The 13,326-nt window shown below is 32.0% G+C and overlaps 1 protein-coding gene across 1 annotated transcript in view; it reads right to left on the reverse strand.

Annotated features, from left to right (window-relative positions):
- Smp_198230 (hypothetical protein) overlaps positions 1-13,326 on the reverse strand; it is a gene marked incomplete at both ends in the record, with an annotated part of 41,417 nt that overhangs the window by 13,924 nt on the left and 14,167 nt on the right. The window contains one exon of the mRNA XM_018791178.1: positions 7,781-7,954. Within this exon, the coding sequence (XP_018645690.1) occupies positions 7,781-7,954 (174 nt within the window). The remainder of the gene's footprint in view (positions 1-7,780; positions 7,955-13,326) is intronic.

A 13,326-nucleotide genomic window follows, 5' to 3' on the forward strand; every position in this document is an offset into this window, starting at 1 on the left:
TAGGGTACACTAAATGATAAACCTAAGGACTATAGAATTTACGCCATAGTATAATGATAAACAGGAACATAGAAACTCACATGTCTGTACTAATAAAGATGTCTATTTAGTATTCAGTCTTTAATTTTAAAGTCTAAATACAAAATTATTACTTTGATTAAACTACTTTTTTTTCTAGACATTTGTAAACTATTTGTCTGAATTATGGCTAGTAGTGAAATTTATTTTTGGAGGAATATTATTGATCAAAGTTGAAAATAAATGAAAACAACAATATTGTCAATGTACTCTATCTATATATAGAAAAGGTTGAACCGATCTACACAAACCCTTCGTACATGATATAAGATTCTAATGGGGTTTAGAAATGAACCACTGTTTTCTAATTTATACTTGAAGTGAAAACAGTTCCCTAACCAATCAAAGATTCGTGCACTTAATAAAATTAAGACTGTTGTATAATTACTAATGAGATGTTTGGCTATCTGAATGGAATCAGATTGATGAAGTTATTGAAACATTAACACGATGTTTGAAGTTCATAATGCACTGAATCAGATTGAAATGGACGAACGGACCATCATTTTAATAAATGAACTGAATAAAATCATCTTACTCAAGAAAAATTTAAAATAAGGTTTGAAACGATAAGTCAAATCATCTGTTTACATTACCAAGTTATACAACGCCGATGATTTGTTCAATGAAGCATAAAAAACTGTATTTAAATTACCCAAAAATAAAAGATCGGATTTGCCTTCACTAAGTTATTTATTTTAACCATTTATACTTAAGAGCAAACGTTAAAAAACAAATTAAAAGTACATGATAGTTTTAGACGGAGGTTAAGGTTTATCGTTATAAATGAAAGTAACTGTACATTGCGTGCCCCCGAATGCCCTGGTACGGCCAAGAGTGGAGAGAGTCCGCTCTCCCTCTCAAAATGCTCTCACATGGCCACGCGAATATATAGCCTCTGCCAGGGAAGTCCTACTCACTGCCTTCTCGTGGCATTACTGTTGTTTACGAAATTGAGAGGACCAAAAGCGAATGTCCGGAGCTTTAACCGGGTTGGTGGACACGGCGAGTCCACCTAGGGGAGTTGGAAAACCCTGACTCCAAACCAATGGTGCACATGGGCTCCAGTATCCTGATGGAACAAATGGCGTACGAATCAATCGCTGATCACCGGCTACCATGGAACTGCATCTCCTCACGATGCTCCACTGCCCTGTGGATCAGATCTTTCGGTCAAAGGCTCCGGGTGTGGTCCCCTAAGAAAACCACCTGCTTCAGTTTGGGCACCTAAGCAGTATCACAAACCTTACACAAATCAAATGAGATTTGTGTGGCGCATATGTATCTGGTGCTTCCTTGTACCAATATTTATGTGTTTAAATAAATAAATAAAGTATATTGCGTACATAATGTAAAATAATTCTTTCAAACTAATATGAGGTTAGACAGCTAACAAGGAATTTCACCATATACACATTACAATAAGTTATTCGGAATCAATATTATCACTTAACTTTGTCATTATGGATTATAACTTTACCAGTATTTCTGTTAACATTTTTTTAATCAGATAACAATATACCTCTATACCAAACTCAGAATTATTGAAGTTTCATCAACTAAATACCTATTTACATTTTCATTTAAAATCTGTAGTTCAGCTGATACACGGAGAAATATTGATTGAAAATGTCAAAATCAAGAAGACAGTTTAAAGCCAGTGTTACTTAAGTACTCAATTTAGTACTTATTACCATTGCTACTACTGTAAATATGAATACGAATATTATTGTTAAGATTACTACTAGAAGAACTATAACAAATGAGTGACATTTTAATCATAAGGTATTATAAATTAAATATCAGGAAGAAGCGCTGGAAGTGGATAAGAAACACTTTGAGGAAATCACCCAACTGTGTCACAAGACAAGCCCTCACATGGAATCCTGGAGGCCAAAGGAGAAGAGGAAGACCAAAGAACACATTACGCCGAGAAATAGAGACAGACATGAGAAGAATGAACAACAACTGGATAGAGCTAGAAAGGAAAGCCCAGGACAGAGTGGATTGGAGAATGCTGGTCGGCGGCCTATGCTCCATTAGGAGTAACAGGCGCAAGTCAGTAATAAATTAAATCATAATTCTAATATTGAAATATCAAAGTTCAATATGGATTGCATTGAACTAAATAAAATACAATAATTTTTCTTTCTAACTTGTAACTATATTCACACACTAAAGATAGTTGGTGATTTTCCGCTAATGATTTTTGTAAATTGTCCAAAAGTCTATCAATAACAAGAATATATATATATATATAGATATATATGATATGCACGTGAATATGTATGCGAATATACAGAAGAAAAACAAGTATTCAGCATTTATGATATTCAAAACTTAAAGAGGATAAATCAGAAATTTTTTTTTACGTAACTATCGATTGTCAGTAAGGGGATTTGTAGAGATTATAGTATTTTCTAACAGTTGAATTCACGAATCAATTTAAGCTAGACTACTATTGAAAAACCCGGAAACATTTGGCAGGCATTTTATCTTAGTATAGAACAATTGTGTCTCTTTTTTTTTTTTTTAAGAGACAACTAAAAGTATACACCGATTTGTTTGTAGAGCATTAAATCTTTTTGTTCATTTGAATAATTAAGAAAATTTATGTCTGTATTATGCAATGAGTTATAATCATTTAATTATATTCAGTAGGAAATGAATGAAATGACAATTGAGCATCCATATAATCATAAAACATTATAATGAAAAGAAATTAGGTATATTAAGAAAGGATGACAGTCATTAACTAAATTAATTTCAATAGAAATGTAAATTAATAGATGAAAGTTTATCATTTTATTTAGGCTATTTAATTTCTAGAAATTAATCTCATCTAAAGTGTTTTATGTAGTGACGATTTATTTTCGGACATTTTTTCTATCAATATCTTTAAAACGCCTTCATTTCAGCTAAAAAAAATCATTTGGATATAAGACACTACAGTGTACAAGTACTCTACGCATCCTTAATAAATTCTTAATAATTTTGTAGTGGAGATCCTGAATCAATGGAAGTTGGACCATCATAGGAAACCTGAAAGCGCTGGACGGCTGTTTCATCCTAGTGTGAGACTCCTCAGAAAGTTAAGCGCTCGCGCGCGAAACTGATAAGTCCTGGGTTCGAATCTCATGAGGCGGGATAGTGGATGTGCACTGCTGAAGAGTTCTATAATAGGACGAAACGGCCGTCAAGCAGTGCTTCCAGGTTTTCCATGATGGTCTAGCTTCAACTGATTCATGATCTCAACTATTAAAATTATTATAATATCCACAAAACCCCTTCTGATATTAAATTCTTAATAAACGATAATGATTTTATCAAATTTACTATAGATTATTTTCGAAGAACATTTGTTCATGAATGTATATTCAGAAAAAAATTGATTGGACTTTATCATTCAGAGATAAACAGAATAATAGTAATGGTTTGATCATATTCGACATCTAACTGACCTTTATTATAATGATGACAATAAAATTATCTAAGAGTCAGTTAGCAAAAATCATAAAAGTTTGATTAAATATGACATCTTGTATTTGATCGGATCAAATCTTAAAAATCAACTAGTAAGTTATTTATAAATTGGTTTATAATAACGAATATGTGCAGTGTATAAGCATACATCAAAATAAAATTAGCTAGTCTGCATCGATTAGCATATTGCAACCTATGTGACTGTTCACAATTCATATATACAGATACAAGTTAAAAGTAAATATGAAAGTAACATTCAACCTAATCGATAGATGTGCATATTTATACTTCTATACTGTGGACGAGAGGACTACAGTGACTATATTATTATGTTTAATGTGTGACATGAATATGTAAATAAACTATTCATATGAACACAAATATATTTATGTATGTATTGACACACATAAGTGTTCATTACATTACTATAACTAAATTGGAATATGAATGATATTCGCAAAATGAAAAATGACTATTCTTGGAAATAGAATTAAAAATAATTTTAATTTAACTATAAGAATTGAATAAATTGATCTGTTTAATCGAGGGAATATATGAGCTCTGGTAACCATGAGACGGTAAGCTTGAACAAAAATACACTAATCATATAGACTAAATATTATTTATCTTCAGTTGGATTTTACTGATTAGCACAGCAGCATATTAAGAAATTAATTATAAAGCATAACTGTTATAGATATATCGCATGCAAATACTAGACACATTTGTCACAGCCAGTGTATCCAATATCACTTTGTTTATTGTGTGCAAAAGATGTATGAGTAACTTACAGGTATAAAACGAGGTTACAAAAATGATAACGTTCACGGAGTTGATGAGGATGCTTTATATTTAATGTGTCAAGTAACAAACTATTCTGTAATTTACATCACGAACTGATCTAAGGTAGATGAACATCGAAAACTTATAAGCATCAGACAGTTATTTTGTCTTAGTATGAAGCTATTCGGTAGTGCGAGTCCATTGGTTTACATTTCCGAAAACAATCAAATAGGAAGATTATCCAATTTTTCAATCCTGTTGGTGAGTAGCTATCTTACACCCAACGTACTCAGACTCCATTAAATACAACTCGTTAGAACTCTGGGAAGTGACTGGAGTTGGAAATGTAAGCCGGTGAACGACGACTCTATGGTCTAAAAGCTCTCGCAAAACCTGGACATCCTGGATTCGATCCCCAGTTGAGTCGTTGGTGTGTACTACTGACGAATCCCATACAAGGATGAAATAGCTGTTCAGTACTTCCTGGTTCTTAATGATTATCTAACCGGAGCCAGTTCGTATTGTTATCACAAACCCAAATACCAATAACACAGTATTCATGCAATGTGAGCAACACTGTGTTTGTCTTATAATCTAGCCTGTTGTAAAATACAGTATCATAACGTATTTGACCGATGATTTTCTGTTTGAAATGGATGATGGGTACTTTTTATTTCAGCTTAAACAACAGCAGTTGAAACGAAAACGTAAATGTTTCCGTTTACTCATTGCACGTAACTGTTAAACTTTATAAGAATGTCTACATATTATATAAAAAAAAATTGAGCATTTTTAGCTACCTCTAGTTATTCACCTTCAAAATTAAATCGATTAGACTGATATCATAAGTTCTACTTAATCTTACAGTGTCAAAATATTGAAAAACCCATTCAGAGTGTAAATAAATGATCTGCCACCAATCGAAATATGAATATATGAAACGAAATGGCCAGTAGCTCAACTTACTGCATTCGGATTCGCCTGATCAACGCTAAAAAAGAAAGATCGAAATGTTTAGCTGAAAGAAGAAAACTGGTAATAAACTAATAGGCAGTACGAAAAGTATTGATTAACCATGCTAGCTATCATCCAAACTGTTGAAAAAAGCTAATGACATAATGACGATATTAAAACAATTTTCTTAGGCTGCCCAATGACAAAAGGGATTGATCTATTTCAACTTTTAACGTCAACAGCAGGAGGATTCAAATTTCATTTATAAATTATAATTCACAGCTTTTTTACATGTCAGCAGTTATATAGACTCGATATCTTATTGAATAATTCGTTGGATGATTGAATCGGAAGGCACCAGTTTTGAACTTTAGTGGGAAGACCAACACTAGGATAAAGAAGCATCCAACTGGTGAGTCCCAAATAGGATAAAGCATGTGTCTGAATTCCACTAACAACCACTATTTAACTCTGCTTAAAAATACTTATGCCTGATATTGTTTAAAAATCAGTAGCTGTGATGAAAATTTCCGGCTTCTGTTATTGTGATTAGTCTAACCCAACATTATCTATTGAAATAGAGAGGCAAGCAGTGATAGAGATGAATAGTAAAAAAAAAAGAAATCCTGAGAATGAGGTTCCCACTTATTTCTTCTTAAAAATGAAGTCATAGACAAATTCAAATTATAATTTCAATGAAATAATTTTTAAAGGAATATCATAAAACAGATGTGAGCCCTAAAAGACTGTACAAATGTTAGTAAATATGTTAGTAAATATAACCTTAATTATCATTCAGTAGTAAGCAACATAGAATCTGCACACATGAACCTCGATTTAAGTTTCCACAGCACACTAGCACAACGAGGTAAAATTATCAAAACAAATCCCAGATTAGTAGAAGCAGTTATAGTATCAGTGGTAATAAAAAAAGATTAGGCCTAAGCAATCTCATTGAGAAGAAAAAATGATTTTATGGAACAAAAAGTATAAGCTAATTTTAGAACTCAAGATTTGAGGTAAAACAAAGAGAGAATGCATTTGGGCCATTATGATCAGTTATGAGTCACGTTGTCCAATGTATTCAACCACTGGTTACGATAACGACACTGACCATAACGAACTAATCTGGACTTATCAAGATGATCCACTTCAACAGTCCATGGTTTATGGGCTGATGTCAGGTTCTGATTTAGCCACTAGAAAACATCGCTAGTCAAGGTAAAGGGTGGGTTTCAATATGTTGTATATAAATATATAGATAATAACGAGGTTGTAATAAATTTAAAACTTACTTATCACTTAGTTTTAACTCTGATGAAGTTGACATTGGTTTAATCGTTTCAGATGCTTTTCTTAATTTATTCACTGTTTGAATTAGATCATTATAGTTCTGACTTGATTTTTCTTTTTCATTTGTAGATGATGATAATTGTCCAGATGATGGTATATTACAATTGTCAGGGATTGTTTGGTTAATGGGTTTCAATGTTTCATTTAATTTCATTAATCAATGTTTCATATTGGTCACTAGTCAATAATTGACCACCTGAATTTAAAGTATCTTTTTAATTTGATAATTTTTCCATTTGTTCATTATTTAATTCTGTTTGAATGGATGATTCGTATATTTGGGTAGATTTATATCTGTTGTAACTCAGTATAGATGAAATTTTGTACAATATGTTTTTTTAATTGACTTATTTCTGGATCACGTTCATCTAAAAAGTGCCTGAAATGTATGAATTGTTTGTTGAAGAAGTATATCATCTACTTTAGGTTGTGCTCCTGTTGTTTTTAATAAAGGTGGTTGTGACTGAGAAACGGTAACCTGTTTCGTATCGTCCATTGAGTGGAGTACAGCAGTCTGGACGTTTATGATCATTATTAGAAGATGGAAAAAAATAAACCGGTGTGTTGATCAGAATTTATAAATGGCTAGCAATAGTATACAAGCAAACTGATGAAAATAAGGTACTACGAAGTAATCCTACACTGTCTACAGAATAAACTCCAGTGGATTTCGTCTATCAGAGTTGACAATTTCACCAAATGATTTACTTTCATCCACATAAAAAACTAAGATTAAATTAGGATTCTTTTTTACGCGTTTGGACTGGAATACAGTAACAGATTATAAATCAGTGGTCAATTAAGAATGGCATAAAACTAACAAGTCATTTCTTCACTGTTATTGTTAAGTTCTCAGTTAATCTGATCAGATTTAATGCAATATTTTGCGTTGGTATAAAGGATTACATATTAGAAGCATTTTCGTATTGTCATTAAAACTGCATTACAAATAAACTGTATACCGTTGTAATTATTGAACTAATGCTGACATATATTATAATGATAACTCAATGATGGTAAATATTTAGGTTACATAACAAATGCTAAGTATCATGTAAACAATCGAATCATGTTTCATTGATTACCATAAAATGATTACACACAAAAATAAAGCAATATTCAGACTCACTGTATTTTGTTCAGAATGATCTATTTCGAATGATACAGACTCAGAAGATGGGTTACAGCTGTTTTTCCCTATAAGATCTTGTACACGGGATTCTAATTTTTCTGAATACAATCTTGATGAATTCAATTTTTCTTCTAAATCTTTGACACGTTCTAACTGTTCAGCTAATTGAGCCTTATAAGAAATAGTAATATAATAGTAAAATTAGAGTTAAAAAAAACTTATCTGAAAAATAGAACTCACAATTAAAGTACACCGTTAAATAATGAATAGAGGAATAATGTGACCTGGAACTAGGCAATATCTTTTTTGTACACACATTTGCAAGTGTACACCTAAGTAAATTGTAGGGAAATCCAAACACACCTTTATAACAACGAATAAATAATCAGTAATTCACATAAAAGATCCGTATGGATTTTCACGTTAGTCAATATCAACTGTGACGAAATATAAACATATATATATAGCCATTTATACTTTAAGTAGATCACACTTGGAAAAAGATTGATTGACGTAAGTTCTATGTAAAATGACTTCATGACAAGATATTTCAAGTGAATGCCACATGTATGATAAGAGCATGAATTAAATAAAAATATGTATGTGGTTAACATCCTGAACTGATCTTATTGACAAAACTATTGAAATCCAGAAAGCTCTGAAGATGTTTCGTATTAAAACGGGACCAAATAGGAGTGAGCATCTATGACCTCTCAACCCAAAATCGAACACGGGACCTAAAGTTTTGAGTTCAACCTCAATATCAGTAAGTCAACATCCAATGGTCTGCGCGTTTAATTCCAATCGATTGGTAATATTGAACAATCATCTACCAATATACTAGTCGAGCAACTGTCTTAAACCTTGTATTCAGTCATTGTCTAAGATTAATTCATGATGTTAACTATAAAATTCAACAATCTCCTATATTAAGAAATATATTTTCCAAATCTACAAATTGATATTATATACACAGTTTCATTCATTAATTTAAAGAAGGCAAAAACAACGATTTAAACAGAATAATTTGAATTTATTTTATTTCCAAATCAGAATTTCTATTGTAGTTTAACAAATAGATATAATTTTAATGGTTGAAATCATGAATCAATTGAAGCTAGACCATCATGGAAAATCTGGAAATATATATAAGTCAAATAGGTTAGAACTTAGTATTAAAGCACATCAGCATGATGTATCACACATGAAAACATAGCTGAAAAGATTGGATAGAATTTCGCAAACATTAATAAGGTCCCAAAATGCCATGAAACTCTAACTGTAGCAAAAGATCACAAGATTGAACTTAAGTGGTTACATAAAAACAAATTAAATGAATTCATGGTTGTTCGTGTTCTCGTAATGATAGCGTTAGAAATATTTGATTCTCATAGTCATTTATCCTATTTTAGTTTGGCACATTTCACTCCCTCAGTCTTGTGAAAATAACTAAAATAACACTGCAATTTGTGGATAATCCAAACCGTATAGTACTGAAAGAACCAAAGAGTGATATTTAATGTACGATAAATGGATTACAGTATCTTGGTGTACTCTGTTAACCAGGCTATCCCAGTCCCGCCTGGAAAAATAGAATACAGCCAGTATATTGCACCTATAAAATACAAAGAACATTCACAAGAGAAAAACGAGTCTGTACTACAACCATTCATGAGAAATAATCGAAAGATTTTTGCATGTTGAAAGTTGTGTGAGCGCTGACAGTGCTGTTTCGGGTGAGAACAAACTGAAGTGTGATGTAGATAAATCAAAAAAATGGATAATATATGACGCAATGATGTTATGTTTACAAGGAGTTGCTGTATTTAAATTTGCTCCATGTTCATGAAACTTAGCCTCATAAAGCTAAAGATGTTTGGTAAATCCGTAAACGAATCTAAATCCATTGGACCAGCAGTTAACCGCTAACTATCAAAACAGTATGGAACAATCAACAAAACATCAAGGTGATCAGCATATTCAACTTTTTTCTTAGTAAGATGTATCATTCATTTGTGAAATCTCGCTCACTAGTGATATCACATTATACAACCGTAGTAGTTGAAAAATCCAAACATATTATAATACCATGCATTTGAAATATACCACAACAAAAATTAAGATTAACTGACTTAACAACTTAATCAAAGTGTAACTGACATATCCAAAACAATATTTAAATAACATCAGTTAGGGATCGATCCATGATTATCAGGAAGGAAAACAAAAACCAGTTTGTCATTTCATCATAACTGTTAAGGTGTACGAAACGAAGTGTAAGTAGATACATTCCATATATATTTTGGATGGAATTGAACAGAAAGAGAACTTTCTATGTTTGATAACACCATTTGGAGATTATTCACTTCATGTGATGCGATACAAATTGTCATACAAAACAGTTGGATTTACTCATGATCATGTTGTGGTGTTGGGTCTTGAATATTGCTCATTCATCTGCGTATCGATGTGTGCAAAACCACTTCCTTTTCTTTGATATTTATCATGGTTTTCATGTCATTACTCAATGAATTCTGTTGGCTGACTCATGAACGTCTAGTTGTATTGTGGTTTTGAGAATGAATGAGAACTAAATATCGGTAGCTTTAAATTGATGGATTTCATTTGTGGCCGAAAACCACATTGTTGCCTATCAATATAATTAAATACATAGAAAAGATATGGGTGTATTCCTATTTTCTTGATGAGTATATGACAGGTAATAATGGAATTGTGTAGTCATGGTTACGATGAGAGTATATATATATATATTAATTCATAGTTAAAAAAACGGTAAAAATTAATTAGTTGACCATCTTAGTTAACTACTACTGCCGTGATTCATTCAATAGCCGTTTACAATGCGAGATAGGCGGTTTTAGTTTTTGTACGAAACAGAGAGTTTTTTGAGCAAGAAATCCGCTAGTATCGGCAGATTTTCTGCTAAAGCTTTTGACCCTTCCAGAAACCATATTACCCTTTTGATGAACTAGATGTTATTTCTGAGCAGCACAGATTGGAGGTATTGCTTCTTCTAGTCATATGGAAAAACAAATGAATATGATCTAAAATTCCCGTTTAACGTTATAGTTGACACTGATTATTGATTTGTTTTATAAATATTTAAATGTAATTAATAACCCCTGAAAATAAAATTTTCCCAAAAATATTTACATATACTCTTCGTACGCCGGGTTTTTTTCAACTCAGTATTTGAGGACATGGTCGAGAACATTGGGAGCACAGTGCTGAGGTGTAATTGCGTACGGTCACCCTTCAGTCTACCAGTTCCATTAGGTCTTGTGCAGAAAAGACCAGGCTACAGCGTCTCGCTAGATCCCAGATTCTTTCAATTAGGTGTAAATAGGGATGTAGCTGATTTGTAATTAAGCAGTGAAAGTACTGACCAGTAATGTGAACATTTCCTCAAATACATATATCCATTACTTCACTCTGTTGGCCGTAAAAGTTTTCTGTGGTTTTCATTATCAAAGAACACTGGTGCCTGCATATGTGTAATGTAGGCCAATTTACTAATTTTACCGAAATAACCATGAATTTTAATCAAAATAAGTCGTCGTGAGAAAATTAGGTTTGTTATTGGATGCTGATTTCGACATAATGAATATGAACACTATATCAATGATTGTCTATTAAATCATGTGTTCGGAGTTGTTTAATCGAAATAAATAATGAAATAGAATACAGTTATTTTTACTGAATAAACTACAGAATGGTTAAAACGAAAACCAATTACAGCAGCGGTCTTATAAACTCCTTCGATATACTTGATATGTTAGTTATAGTAGTCAGATAATGAGTATAAATAAATGTTACCTTTTAATACATCTTTGTACTAGTTGTTTGAATCTTCTCATTAGTGTTTAAGACTGCAACATTTCAAACTCTATAAAACACATAACTAGAATAATCAGACGAAGATTGTTTCAGAAAACATAGTACTGAATAAGTTTTTTGATTTAACAAACTGTTTCATCATCATTGGATTAATATAGAGTATTAAGAAACACTTACTTACTTACTCACTTACGCCTGTTACTCCCAATGGAGCGTAGGCTGCCGACCAGAATTCTCCAACCCACTCTGTCTTGGGCCTTCATTTCTAGATTAAGAAACACATTGCCTAGTTATTTGAATTTATTTGTATGGTATATGCTTCTTATTTTCTCTCATAACAACATTGTTTAAAACCAAAAAAAATATAACCGAACAACATGTTCTTTAGCGGAATAATATCATTTTAAAATTATATAAACCCGATTCTAAAACGCTAATACACTGATGTATGTTTAAAGATGAAATCAGACTAAAGTTTACTTATTAAAGAAAAAAAACTTGGATCGGAAATTAATGATGAGAAAATGTTTCATTTTCTCACAATGTTAACAAAGACGCCAATTTGACTTATTATTACTTTGTTTGTTAATGTCTGAAATCATATTTACTGATGTATAAATATTGAATGACGTTGCACCTAAGCAAACAACTCAGTCCATAAGGTAGATCTTTAAAATTGGTACATGATTCTGAAAACATTAACTCAGAAACACGCGTCCTGGATTCCACTGCCAGCCACTATCCATCTCTGATTAACTCAGTTAGTTGATGTAAATAACCTAAAATATGAGATGTTGATTTAGTCAAGAAATTGAAATTCTAGTGGGAAGCAGTGACCAGTGGAGTTCAACCAAGTCTGTTGTAGAGATACCAACTGAATGAAGACAATTCGTGAACGGTTGCTCAAACATCGTGGAATGGTTGAAGTTAGACATTAACACCGTTGGATGCCGGCTCAGTGGTTTATCGGTTAATTGCTCTAACGCGAGACTGGTAGGTCCTGAGTTCGAATCTCGCGAGTGGGGGATCGTGGATGCGCACTGCTGAGGAGTCGCATAATAAGACGAAACGGCCGTCCAGTGCTTCCAGGTTTTCTATAGTGGTCTAGCTTCAATTGACTCATGATTTCAACTACTAAAATTGAAATTTGTAGCTACTTCATCCATAGTGTATTAGTAATACTTATGAAAAAAGTAACTTGATGAACTTAAAAAATAAGACGCAAAAACGTATTCATGCTGTGTTTCAGTGAATAGGTTGTAACAAAATAAGTAAATATTACATATAGCTTCGTTTTAACTTGAGTCATAAATTGTTCAAACAAGTTACAACACATTTTAACAGAGACGTAAGTTGAAAAGTTTATTTACCAGGCAGCTCACAGTATATATATATATGTATATATATATATATATATATATATATATATATATATATATATATATACTCGGTTGATTGCCATAATGATGACTACATTATCTCATTACTACTTGTCATTTATTCATGTACTAATTGAAAAAACTGAAATACACCTATATCTTTCCTGTACATTTGGCTATATTAATAGACAACAATGTGATTTTGAAATATTAGAAGTTCTCATATTGTGGTTTCGAACAACAATTACCAACGAATAATATTGTTTTCAATTAGATCCTCATCATACACTACTCTAATATACAATA

This window comes from Schistosoma mansoni, assembly GCF_000237925.1.
Source record: "Schistosoma mansoni, WGS project CABG00000000 data, chromosome 4 unplaced supercontig 0032, strain Puerto Rico, whole genome shotgun sequence".
Lineage (NCBI taxonomy): Eukaryota > Metazoa > Platyhelminthes > Trematoda > Strigeidida > Schistosomatidae > Schistosoma > Schistosoma mansoni.